Below are 12,723 nucleotides of genomic sequence, written 5' to 3' on the forward strand. Positions count from 1 at the left end.
GATTCATCTCCAATTGCTGTCCAACTGAGCGCGGTGCGGACCCCTTGTAATGATCATCACACGCCATCGAATCCCCGACTTCGTGTTGACGAGAGCCTTCCTTCGTGGCTGCCGTGGTCGTATGTGTGTGCCTGATCACGCCAGCGGACGAAGGAGTGATATTGTGTTGGCGTCGAGGCTCGGTGCATGGTCGACGATGTCGCGTAACGAAGCAAGTGTATTAAATCTTTCTGACACTATTGTCTGGACTTCGCATTGCGCAAAAGCGCATCTTCAACTCTGTGAAGCTCGCTATTCAAGGCCTTAAAATGGATGAGCGAATATAGACGGCATTCTATCCACAAACACCAACTAGCTGCGTTAATTACAGTATGGTCTGTTCTGTACGACGCTTTATGAATCTGTTTGAGCATTTCTTTGCTCCCATTTTGTTGTTGCTGATCGCAAAATGTCGCTCACAAATTGAATTTTTCGCAAAACGACCCAATGTCTTGAAGATTCGAACAGCGGATTCGCAGCTTAATCCTGACAAACTTGTCAAGTGATCTTGCTGGAACAGTCTGTGCGCCAAAAAAAACCTCTCAAGTCAGCAAAAGAAGGCGCCGACAAATGGCAAAAAGCAAAATTTCTTTCAGATTGTCACGAAACCCTGCACAAATGTGGATGCTTGACTTCAACTCTCTCGGACACGGTTGAAAGCTGATCCAGTGCGAAATTTTTGACAGCACGGGCATCAACTTTCAGACCGCAAATTGAACAGACAAGACACATTTTCAGTCGCTCTAGTGGACAACGAACTTATCGACTGACTTTGATGTGAGAAGGTCTGTTTAGGATCACAACGAAGCGAGTGGACGCTGAGACCGACCGCGGCTGCGGTCCCATCCGCAGCATGACAAGGTATTGAAAAGGGGGGGCTCGAAGATGCCGAAGGCCTCGGCTGCGGCCTCGGCCTTGCGGCGATGCGAGAGCTCACTGAACGCGGGTAGCTGTCTTGTTGAGAGAACAGAGCGAAGCGGGAGTACGTCCGCCCCGTCTGACATCTCTTGCGTCTCATCAGCTGCACTTAGCCTTGTGCGAATCATGCTCATGCCATGCGTGCATCCGACGAAGGTGTTTACACTTTGCATTTGATGTAGACTCTATCGCAGAAGGGTCGTGGATGCTGTTGGCTGCTTCGTCATCCGCAGCGTCCATGGCATGGCGCGGTATTGTTTGTGACGAAAACATCATTGCCTGCCCTTAGTATCAGCCGTCTTCTTCGCGTGACCGTTTGTCGCGGAGGGCTTTTGAAGGTAGGAGCGCATGAAGAAGTTGAAGAAGAGGGCGAGGAGCGGCTGTAGTGAAGAGCGAGACGGCGGAGAAGAAGGAGTCAGAACAGTCTGTCCACGGGTATTGTGCGGAGTCGCGTCGTTCTGGGCCGCCTGGCTACTTACAAACATGTACATGGTGTTGACGTGCAGCGCAATCTCTGCGCCGGTTGTCTGCATGCAGCTTGTTGGATCCGACGAGGCAGCTCGGCTGACGGCGTGTCGGAGAAGGGACTGCTCGCGCATGGCGCTCGACTGGTACCACGACGAGACCCGGTTGGCCTTGTAGCCCGCGGCCACCTTGGATGAGTTGAGCGTGGTGAGAAGGTAGAGGTTGGTGAGGAGGGTGCCGGATGCGATCTGTGCAATCTGCATTGTGGTGAGGTTGCGCTTGACGGCGCGGGGAAAGGGCCATCGCATGGCGGCGCAAAAGTAGTAGGTATACATCCAGGTATGAACAAAGCTGTTGAAGACGCAGAAGACTGAGGTGATAGAAGTGTGGAGAAGAGTCAGGGTCAGAGAAGAGCGAGCGAATGGAATGCGGAATGCGCAACAACTTACCCCACACAGGCTGACTCTGGTATCGATAGGCGACCCACATGCAGATGATAGCGCCAGCATGGTGATACGACTGGAGATTGGAGACGCGCTTTCCCTTGAGGAGCAGGATGATCGAGTCGACGACCTCGTAGTACTTGCTGATGTAGAAGATGTAAGCGTATTTGCCGAGGTGCGGGAAGTTGGTGGGCATTGAGCAGAGTGCCAGCTTGACGCCTTCGAAGCCTGCGCTCCTCCAGCCTTGGACGAAGAAGTCGACGACCAGAGGGAACATCATAGCCCAGGTCCAACCGCTGTAGACAGCCAGAGCAGCATTGTGAACGAGGACCAAGAATCGGAGGATCTTTGCCTGGAAACCTGGTGCTTTGGTATAGTCCTTGTTACCGTTCCTCTTGACGATGCCGTTCGCAGCATGAGCGATGATGTAGTAAGCGAGCGAGAATCCGAGTGGAAGCCAAGGGCTGAGGCTCTTGTAGAAGATTGCGCGTGGGAACACCTTGGCGAAGAGCTTGTCATCCTTCGGGTACTCCGGGTAGGGCGCCGAGAGCGTATCCCACGGTGTCGACCCATGGAAAGAGGGATCGAAGGGATACGGCTTGGCCTTGAGACCGAAGAACGTCGACATGACTGCGCGATCCAAGCGTGGGAACGATGACAATGATGGTGGTGGTGGCTTCAAGCGGAAGATCCGACGATAGGGTTGATTCCAATTGTGGCGTGAGTTGTTCTTCTGATAACTAATGGAAAGGGTCCTTCCGAAGGATTGATCTTCCGCAAAACACGACTGCTTTTCTCCGCGGATACGCGTCTCACAAAGCAACGGATCGGAACAGATGCCGAGGCCCGGCAGCAGCTTTGTTAGCTCAAAATTGGCTAATCACACCGCTCTTCACATTTTCACACGCTCAAGCAAGCACTCTCGTGATAGTCATAAGAGTGTCACATTTGCTGAAGAGGATCGTGAGAACGTGCTCAGAGCTTTGCCTTGGTCAATCCTTCTGGACGATCGGGCCCATCGACTGCATCGCTGCGATACAACTCGATGCGCTTCTTGCCGTCGCTGATGCCCAACTCCAACAGAATGTCATCCGTATGCTCGCCGGGTGTGAGCAGCATCTCGGCACTCTCCTCTTCCCACTCTCCGCCTGCACTCCCTGAAGGTGGTGTTGCCGGTGTCCGTGTCAATCTGGGCGCAGGAGATGGGATAACGGGGTTGCCATCCGAGACCGACTCTGCAGAGGCTGCCGGCAGCACTCCCTGCAGTGCCGCCTCGTCTCGTGTCAGGACAGGCACCGTGCAGGCGTCGGTGCGGATGAAGTGGCGCTCCCATTCGGATCGAGGTAGCTGTGCGAAGCATGCGGCAAAGTAGCGCTGCAGTTCGGGCCACGTATCGCGGTCGTGCTGCGTGCTCGGCGATGGATGTTGGGTCCCTTGCGGTGCCTGCGGAAGCACCTTGCGAAGGATGTCGAGCAACTCCTTGTAGAACTGGGGCTCGATCGCGCCTACGCTCATGTATCCGCCGTCCTTGCAGGCATATACGCCATACCAGGGAGCGCCTCCGTCCAGCGTGTTCCTGCCTCGCGTGTCGTCGGTGCCATCGCTGTGGATCGCTCCCCAGCTCGGATGTGAAAGGTAGCTCGACAGCAGCACGAACGAGGAAACGTAGCGCGCGCCCGTCACCATGTCCGCTTCCACAATCTGTCCTTGCGAAGAGCGTGCTCGCTCCACAAGGGCAAGCAGGATACCTAGCAAACAGATCATCGATCCGCCCGCAAAGTCTCCCAGCAGGTTCGACGGCGGCTGCGGCTTTCCGCCTGCGTTGCCGAGCATCGAGAGCACTCCGCTCAGTGCGATGTAGTTGATGTCGTGTCCAGCCATGTTGGCGTATGGTCCCGTGCGTTGAAATCCTGTCAGGCGAGCAAAGATGAGGCCCTTGTTGATCTCCTTTTCGAAATCCGTCGGTCCCAGACCCAGTCGTTCCAGCACGCCAGGACGGAAAGGGTCAATGACGATATCCGCAGTCCGCACCAGCTGTGTGATGAGCGCATGGCCATCCGCGCTCTTTGGCGAAACGGCGAACGAGCGTTTGCCGCGGCACAAGCTGTCAGGGTTCAGGCCAGTGCGTGTCTTGTCGATGCGGATCACGTCGGCTCCGAAGTCGGCCAGCACCATGCCTACGAAAGGACCAGGCGCCAGTCCCGAGAACTGTGCAGACGGCAGCAAACGCGGATGATGGCTCGGTCAGCCTCTGTTCAATCGAGCGGGGACGGATGATCGATCATCAACTTACTTCGACGACCTTGATGCCTGCCAGTGGCAAATTCGAGTTAGCATTGGGTTTGGGTGGCATACCGCCGCCGCCGAAGGAGGACATCTTGAGTGCTACGCCGGGTTGATATGGATGATGGTGGAGATGCGGAGACAAGGGGGCTCAATGTGGGGTAAGATGCCTTGAATCTCACCGGTCTCTTTTCCGGGCCGTGCTCAGGTTAGCGAGTTACACTTTTGCGAGCTCGATAACGCGGTCCATTTTCACATCGGCTCAACTGGACCCTGAACATCGACCACACCAGACCAACACAAACCCGACTCACTCGCACAACCTATCCGACGAACAACTTCCTGACAAGATCAAAAGAGAAGCTGGAACTGCATTGCAAAACGGACACACCACTGACTCTACTTACTTGCTGTACAACGCCTTCTGCTCCTTCTCGTACTGGTTGTAGTCGATCACCTTGCCCTCCTTCCTCGATGTCTCGGAAGCAAACACCATCAAGTGACTCCTCAGCACGTCCTCTGGTGTCACACCCAGATGTTTCGCATCGTTCTCGGCGACAGCCTTGACGAATGCCCTTGCCAAGCCGAGATCTCCGCCGCCGTGACCACCGCCCTCGTTCTCTGGCACCACGGTCCTCTTCTCCTGTGTGGCAAAGTCGAATACGGTGAACGTCTCCATGTTGCCGATCAGCTCGCCTCGAGTGCCCGAGATGCGCGTCGAACGGTTGCACACCACCTCGGTGAAGGCGACCATGGTGATGGTGGCTGTGGCTCCCGACTCGAACTCGATGTTGACCACCTGGTTGTCCGCCACGTCGTTCTGACCGTTGTAGACGCAGAGTCCGTACGGTCCCTCCTTGATGGCCTTGCCGACGTTCTCGATGTCGACGACATCCGTGATGTGCTGAGCCCATCGCTCCGGGTCCGCTGCTGTGGACATCAGTGGCTCGAGGTAAATCTTCTTGGCGCTGAAGGGGCACTTGCTCTCGAACGAGCAGTCTGTGCATCGCGTCGCATCTCCCGCCTCCTTCGGCTTCTTGCTTGGCTTGAAGTGGGCGAGCGAGCCGAACGATGACACCTTCTTGGGAGCATCCTTACCCATGTAGAACGAGAGGATGTCGAGATCGTGACAGCATTTGGCCATCAGCGAGAAGCTCGTCGTCGCCTCGTTCCTCCAGTTGCCGCGCACGTACGAGTGCGCAAAGTGCTGCCAGCCCACGGGCTCGATGTGCTGGATGTTGATGATATCGCCGAGCACACCCGACTCGAGCACCTCCTTGACGGCGCGGTTGTATGGCGAGTAGCGCAGCACTAATGGTGAGAGCACAAAGTTTCGTGTGGCGAGAGTAAGTAGCTTGCCTCGAGCATAATGACGAAATGCGGCGGACACTTACCATGACCGATACCGAAGATCTGATCAGTGCCTCGAACACTGTCCACCATGGTCACGCAGTCCTTGATCGAGTTTGCCATGGGCCTGTTGCCAACAAGTTGATCGGTCGTCAGTTCCTGTGGATCTTGCTGTTCCGACATCGCAAGCGTCACTTACTTCTCGCAGAGGATGTGGTATCCAAGAGGAGCGAACACGCTCACCACCTCGGCGTGCGTGTCGTCCATCGTGCAGATAGCCACTGCATCGCAAATCTTGCCGGCTTCGGCGAAGCTCTTCCAGCCGTCGTACTGGTTCTCCTTGGGCACGCCGTGCACCTTGCTCATCTTCTCGCGGCGGAACTTCCACGGGTCGGCCACGGCAACGATCTTGCACAGCTCCGGGCTCTTTTCGGCGTATCTGTCATGGTCAACAAGACGAGCGAGAGGTCAGCGCCTGGTCTTTCCTCTTCGTGGTCGTTTGCAAGGATGTCCAGACTTACGCAGCATAAGCGCTACCACGCTGACCAGCGCCAATGATGGCCAGCGTGACTGGGCGGCTTGTTTCTCCAATCGACATGTTTGCAGCTTCGAGGATGCGACTTTGACGTTGGTGTGGTTGGTTGTCGTGATGGTAGACGTGCAAACTTGGTCTCCGTCTGACGGGTACGGTTTTATTGATAGCCTTGTCCGACCAGCCACCTGCCACGGGCACAACGTCGAGGTTCAGGAACACACCTCGGCGACTTGTGCGGGGGAGCGGAGAGGAAAACCACACGATCCTGCGATAGGGTCCTCTTGTCCTCGCCGACGCCGAGCACTGATTTGAAATCCCTCAACGCTCACCCAACCCTCAGTCTAGCCCCACCGAGCTCGGTCCGATGTCACCGACCACTTTTGCTCGGCGCCGTCCCTTCCGTGCTGTCTCCCTCCCTCCCTCCCTCCTTGCCAATTTCCATCGCTCGCTGCCTCGTTCCTCATTCAGTAAGTCAATCGACGACTGTAGACTTATCTCTCAGCACTGCGCCTCACATGTCGCCGTTCGGTTCAACGCCTATCGCGACACTGTCCTTACCCCGCAGTCTGCGTCTAGGTTGCCGCGTCCACACCGATGCCTCGTGGTACCAAGTTCGCAACTCGATCAACGTCATCCACATCACCCTTCTGCTGCCATCTCACGGTCTTCTCGCTTTCAGGCAGGGTCTTGATCGATTCATGCTTCTCAGACCGACCGGACCGGCCTCCTTTGAGTACAGACAACTCTCACAGTCTTCTGAACAGCGTGACCCCACACTCAGAGCGCTTCAAGGGCGGCAAAGCAGTTGTTCCATTCCTTTTGCAGCTCACATGACACCACCGTGTCTCGCCCAAGTCTGACACTGGCTCAGCGTGTCCAACAGCGGCGTGGCCGGATGCTGAATCTCCTGCGCCGTTCCTGACCCCGCTGGGCGCCAACCGGCTGTCGCATCTCCGCCATTTTCTCCGGTGCCACTGTGCCTGTGGTCTCTGCCATCAGCCTCCGAAGGCGACCATGCGGGTCCGCCGTACCCTCCAGCGTCTGAGTTGATTCCCCGATGGTGGCCAGATGCGTGGCTGAGGACCATGTTCGCGTGCCCAATATGCTTGCCGTACAGGTCGAGGAACATGTTGATGAGCTCTACGCTGCGTGACCTGTCCCGGGGCAGCAGACGCTCGGGGTACTCGGCGAGGACGTTCATGAGGAACAACACGGAGCGTGTCAGAGCCCAATGGAACCACAGGGGCAGAACGAGAATGTTGAGCGAGACCTCGTTCCAGATCCTCCCGTCTGGCCCTGACCCGCCTGCTCCCGTCGATCCAGGTAGGCAGATGAGCTCCAACGACCGCAGCGCACCGTCTACGCCACGGGTGAGGCTCTCGCGCAGCGTCCTGCTGCGCAGGCTTTGCAGGTCCGCCTCGGGGGTCTTATCCCTATTGCTGCCGCGAGAGTAGGCTGAGCTCTCGCCCAGACTGCCATCCCACAGCGTCGAATCGAGGAAGTCGCATCCGATGGACGCTATGAGCACACGCGCGAGGAAGAGGTCGAGGTAGAGCATGCTCTCCGATTCGCCGATTGCATCTGCGTCCAGCCTGCCCGCCATCTCTTCTTGGCATGAGTCGAGCTCCTCGAATGCGCCAAGGATGGCTCTGAGACGAGACGCTGCATCCGTGCCAGGCCCAACACCGGCTGCACTGGTTTCACCTGCCGCGCCATCGCGGCACGATTGACAGTTCCTTGCAGGGCTCGCCTTCGAGTTTGTCTGTTTCTCCTTGCTCCAATCTGCGCTGCCACTGCCCGCGATATGGTACGCCTTGCTGACGATCCACGCGATGCGAGAGTGAATGATCAGTACCCTGTCCCGCAGCGTCGTCCGTTGCGACAGACCCTTGGAGTACTGCAGCGAGTCGCACACTGCGTGGGGACTGCTCAGCCCGGCAATCGATGGTGTTCCCTCCATGCATGCCTGGTGGATCTCGGTGATGTAGGCGCTGAGCCAGACTCTCAGCAGATCCTGCTTGCCCAGATCGCGCGGTGGCGGGAGAATGGACATGATCTCGCCCATGGTCATCATGGCCGGGTGCTGCTGTTGGCGGAGGAACTTGGCGGACCACCAGCGGGCCAGTCGAGAGGCCATCCACGCGCGCTTGCCGCCGAACCATGAGGCAAACAGGCTCGCTCCCACAATTTCTTCGACGCCGATACCGAGTTCGGGATCGAGCTCCTTTTCGAAATGCAGGTTGGACTGGAGATGCGAAGAGCGGTAAGCGGAGGAGGAGAAGAGCGTCTCGTAGACGTCGGAGCAGGGGAAGCTCGGGTCGTCCGTCTGCAGGCGTGCGATGAGATCGTTTTTGAGGGGTGCGTGGAGTCGATTGAGCTGGGCGTGGTGGAGCGAGGCGACGCATACAACCGAGGTGAGGATCATAGGAGACATGATAGCGTCCGGTCGGTAGGTCGGGAAGCCGAAGCTGTACTGGTCGAGATACTCGGCGAAGAAGCGGAAGAGGACCACTGCGTCTGACGGCGAGACAAGGTCCTGCTTGATGACGTTGGGACGTGGATCCTTGCTGCCCACGTCCGAGGTGGCCATCCTGTAGAGGTTCGGAAAGACGCGTTCGCCCGAGCGCGAGAGCTCCTTCTTGCGATCGAGAACGCTCATCCTCAGCTTCTGGATCGCAGAGAGCGGCCGTGAAGCTTGATCGTTCTCGTCGTCCGTCTGGAACGGTCCTCGCTCCGCGCTCGCCGGGGCACCGTCGTCGTCCGCCATTGCGTGGTCGTCGTGCAAAGACGCACTCGCTGCGGCGATGCTGCCGGAATCGGCGTGTGCTACCAACGGTCCGCCCGTGGAGCCAGGAGGTTCCATGTCGGTTATTCTGGACCTTGAGGGACTACCGTACGCGCCGTTTGTCGAGGCCACCAGAGAGCTCAACAGCCCACTGCTGTGATGTGCGTTCCTGTCCATGTCGCGCGGCGAAAAGTGGGTGGTGGACGGATAGCTCGAGGTAGACCCGCTGTTCAACTCGGCATAGATCGGACTCTCGCCGGCTGTATGCGCGTGTCCAGCGTACCCTACACCCGAAGGATCGCTCGACGTTCGCTGATCGCTCGCGATGGTGCGTCTACGTTTCTTGGATCCTCCGTCGTGATCGGGTCTGCTGCCACCGGGCGAATCGCGCGATCTGGGAAAGCTGCTCCTCTTATCTCGCGCGTCCATGGGCGACAGCGTCCCCTGCTTCTCCAGGAAATTCTGTAGAGAGCCCTCCAAGGCGGCGAGCTGGTGCTGCACGCGCATCTGCCAGCTGAGCGGCTCCTTCTTGCCCTGCAGCTCGCAGCTCACGCCGAGACGCAGGCATCGGCGGCAAGAAGAGGCATTGTCCTCAAACACGCACTTGACTTTCGATTGACGGCAGCGGAAGCAGGTTTGCGTGCGCTTCGGCTTGTCCGGGTCGTCCTCGTTGGACTCTTTGGGCGAGCTGGTGGCATTCGAGCCCGAAACGGTGGTGGAGGGTCCTGCGGAGGTGGCTGGAGGAGCTGAGGTCGAAGCGACCGGTGGTCGGGGTTCAATGGCGCTCATGTTGCTTGACGGTCGCACCAAGGTTGAGTAGACTCGAAGACGTGAGTGATGATGGCGATGTGGAAGATGCACTTAGGGGGAGAAGTTGGAAGCGTTCGGACGATAAAGGAAGGTGGGTACAAGGGTCCAAGCCACTCAGAGAGTAAGGCGAGGTCATGCGAGAAGCCAGAAACAAGACTCATCACGAGCGGCTGCTGCCCGGCGACCAAATCAGCGGGCCCGCTAAAGCCACGGACGGGAGCGAACACTCGCCTGGCACAAGCAAAACGCTGCCTCTCATTGGCTGCCCCCACACTGATTTCCCACCTAGCCAATCTCGCCCTGTGACCCTGGCTGTGTATCTATTTGACGGTCCGGCAGCACCACAGAGATAGCGAGCCACTGCTCCTCCCGCGTGGTGCAGACCCTCAAGATCACAGCTGTCCGCACTGCGAAGCCATCTGGCTTTGCGTGTCTGCTCCCTAGCACACACACTTGTTCGAGTGAAGCGTGATTGGAGGTCCGAGTCGAGCTACGACCGAGCGAAGCTGCTGTGCACCCGCGTCTGCCAAAGCTCACCGGCCCCAAAGCTCGCCCCGCATTGCCGCTCCTGGGCAAGCGCGATGGAGACGTGGACGTGCCTCGTGACACTGTGTGCGTCGGCCAATGCAACAATGGCCAGACTGCAATTCAACTCGAGCTGGAAAGGTGGACGCGCCAATGGAGCGGAAGGCATCCTTGCTCCAACGCGAACTGAGACACAGAGGCAGCCCAGGATTGCCGTCCTGCCGTCTCATGCAGAAGTTTCGGCACAAACACAGCGGACCATCGCTCAACTCTTCTCGAGCGTCACCGAGCTCGGTCCGTCGCCTTTCAAGCTGCGTCCCAGAGGCTCTGGGCCAGTCTCTCCTCCCCCTTGACCTATCCGCAGTCAGTCCGCACAGATGACGAGGGTATCCATCACATTGAAGCGTAATCTAACCATTACAAGAAGCGTAGCAATAGCAAACAAACAAAGAGATTCTGAGAAGCCTTGGGGACCGGGGCACACGGGCAGAGGCGGACGGCAATGCGGACCAGCTGATTGGTCGAGGAGTGTCTAGCGGCTGTGCGGGCTCGCGACCTCGCTCGCCCGCTCCTTGGTTCGGACGCCTCCTTCCCGCTGCGTCCCCTGATGCCTAGCACGCAGCAGCAGCTGCTGCTGCTGCTCTTCACTTGGAGAGAGCAGCCACCTCGACACCGTCCACAGCTTCTCCCTTCTCCGAGACGCTCGACTTCTCCATATCGGCCGACTGCACCTCGTGCTCGATCGTCTGGAACTGGTCGATGGTGGTGGTGGCAAACTTGCGGGCGGGCACCTTGGCGGCGAACAGCACCTCGAGCTCTCCGTAGGTCCTGTTGGAAGCAAAGCGGAGAACAAAAGAGGACAGAGTCGGGGCAACAAAAGGGCGGGAAATTCCAGGAACGCGGGAATTAAAAGAAAATTATTTGGGTCAGTTTCTGCATCAGAGACCATTGTTTCAGCCTTCATATCAAAGAATACGTACCTGTTGGCCAGCTCTGGAAGGCGGAAGTAGGTCCAAACGAGGGAGAAGGCACCCGTTACGGCCCACAGGAACGCCGTCTTAGGGCCTAGGTTCCACGTGTTGGAGTTGAGCATCTGCGGCTGGAGGATGTTGGCGACGATGAGGGCCAGATTGTACGTGTTGCAGGCGAGCACGATGGTCTTGCTTCGCAGACGCGTGGACGAGACCTCTGCAATGATGGCAAAGCAAATAGGTCCGACGGTCAAATCGTAGACGAAGGTGCAGAGCAAGAGCATTGCGCCGATGGCCCACGAGACGGCGGTGGTCTGCTTGGCGAAACCAAGGCAGCCAGTGACGAGCATGGTGGAGAACATGACGGATTGGCCCCAGAGGTACATTTGGCGGCGACCAACACGGTTGACCAGGAACCATGAGAGGATAGTGCCCACCGCGCCGAGAGCGTACATGGCCATCGACATGTTGAACGCATTGATGGTCGACAGACCGGCCTGCGAGAAGAAGTAGGTCGAGAAACCCTGCAGCGGCGCACCGGAGGTGATCTGGATGAGCCAAGCCCAGCAGGCAATCTCGGTACGACGACGGTCGACGCCCTTGAAGCAGTCGATGTAGCGGTTGTTCTTTTGCAGCGAGCTCTCCCTTTCGTTGATGGCCTCCATGGCTTCGGTGTACTGGATCATGGCTTGGTAGTCCTTGACCAGCTCGTCCGAGTCGGCCTGGGAAATGCCGTCCTTGCTGAGCAAGCGGTCGATCGACTTGAAGGCCTGCTCGTCCTTGCCGTGCCTCGTCAACCACCAAGGCGACTCGGGAGCGAAGCAGCAGGTGATGAAGACAGGGAAGGGCCAGAAGAACTGCAGAGCGTAGGGGATCTTCCAAGCCCAGACGTCACTGCGAACGACGGTGGCACGAAGCACACCAGCAGCCAGCAGCTGACCGAACACCCAGCACAGGTTGACGTAGGTCGTCAGCAGAGGTCGGAGCGAAACGGGGCAGATCTCGGAAGCGTAGGCGGAAGCGAGCGACTGGAAACCACCCCAAGGGATACCCATGAGGATCTGACCGACGAGGAAGATGGGAAGGCTGGTGGCGAAGAAGGGTATGAACACGAAGGAGAGCATGAGGGTGGTGCTGATCATCATCAGACGAAGGTGGCCGATTCGCTCGGCGACGCTGCCTGCGAGCTGGAGACCAATGATGCTGCCGATCCAGGCACCGTTGGTGAGACCCTGCTGCCAAGGCGCCGAAATCTGGCAGTTCTGCGTACCATCATCGGCGAGCGTGCATTCGCCGAACTTTTGGGTGAAAGCGGGCTGAGCAAAGAAGGAGGAGAGGATCGAAGAATCGTAACCGATTTGAACAATGGCGAGCGAGAAGAGCACCGACCAGACCACCGACTTGGGCCACTGCCTGAAGCTCTCACGCAGCGACGAGGCGGTCTGCCACTTGGTGCTGCGGGCACTCCTCTCGACGACCTCGTCGAAGCGGTCGCCAAACTTTTCGATGAGCTTTTCGCGGGTATCGTGGTCGATGCGGGCGACGTTGTTGTTGTCGACCAGCATGATGGGCAAGTCTAACCTCTGAAGGGTAGCGGAC

At 57.9% G+C, this 12,723-nt stretch overlaps 5 protein-coding genes across 5 annotated transcripts; all 5 read right to left on the reverse strand.

The window, feature by feature from the left end:
* Positions 1 to 1,229: 1,229 nt before the first annotated feature.
* PSEUBRA_006190 (GNS1/SUR4 membrane protein) lies at positions 1,230 to 2,493 on the reverse strand (the record flags this gene model as incomplete). Its single annotated transcript, XM_016439538.1, has 3 exons — positions 1,230 to 1,337; positions 1,437 to 1,792; positions 1,872 to 2,493. 3 exons carry the CDS (start codon positions 2,491 to 2,493, stop codon positions 1,230 to 1,232), a joined length of 1,086 nt encoding a protein of 361 aa, XP_016289857.1.
* Positions 2,494 to 2,840: 347 nt separating this feature from the next.
* On the reverse strand, positions 2,841 to 4,242 carry PSEUBRA_006191 (CoA-transferase family III; the record flags this gene model as incomplete). The annotated part of the gene is made up of 2 exons (XM_016439536.1): positions 2,841 to 4,073; positions 4,159 to 4,242. 2 exons carry the CDS (start codon positions 4,240 to 4,242, stop codon positions 2,841 to 2,843), a joined length of 1,317 nt encoding a protein of 438 aa, XP_016289858.1.
* Positions 4,243 to 4,551: 309 nt separating this feature from the next.
* On the reverse strand, positions 4,552 to 6,096 carry PSEUBRA_006192 (Oxidoreductase, C-terminal; the record flags this gene model as incomplete). The annotated part of the gene is made up of 4 exons (XM_016439535.1): positions 4,552 to 5,459; positions 5,543 to 5,625; positions 5,698 to 5,937; positions 6,020 to 6,096. 4 exons carry the CDS (start codon positions 6,094 to 6,096, stop codon positions 4,552 to 4,554), a joined length of 1,308 nt encoding a protein of 435 aa, XP_016289859.1.
* A 763-nt stretch (positions 6,097 to 6,859) lies between these two features.
* On the reverse strand, positions 6,860 to 9,607 carry PSEUBRA_006193 (Zn(2)-C6 fungal-type DNA-binding domain protein; the record flags this gene model as incomplete). Its single annotated transcript, XM_016439511.1, has 1 exon — positions 6,860 to 9,607. One exon carries the CDS (start codon positions 9,605 to 9,607, stop codon positions 6,860 to 6,862), a length of 2,748 nt encoding a protein of 915 aa, XP_016289860.1.
* Positions 9,608 to 10,797: 1,190 nt separating this feature from the next.
* Positions 10,798 to 12,689, reverse strand: PSEUBRA_006194 (General substrate transporter; the record flags this gene model as incomplete). The annotated part of the gene is made up of 2 exons (XM_016439529.1): positions 10,798 to 10,981; positions 11,134 to 12,689. 2 exons carry the CDS (start codon positions 12,687 to 12,689, stop codon positions 10,798 to 10,800), a joined length of 1,740 nt encoding a protein of 579 aa, XP_016289861.1.
* Positions 12,690 to 12,723: the final 34 nt, after the last annotated feature.

The sequence above is a fragment of the Kalmanozyma brasiliensis genome (assembly GCF_000497045.1).
Source record: "Kalmanozyma brasiliensis GHG001 unplaced genomic scaffold PSEUBRA_SCAF8, whole genome shotgun sequence".
Taxonomy (NCBI): Eukaryota; Fungi; Basidiomycota; class Ustilaginomycetes; order Ustilaginales; genus Kalmanozyma; species Kalmanozyma brasiliensis.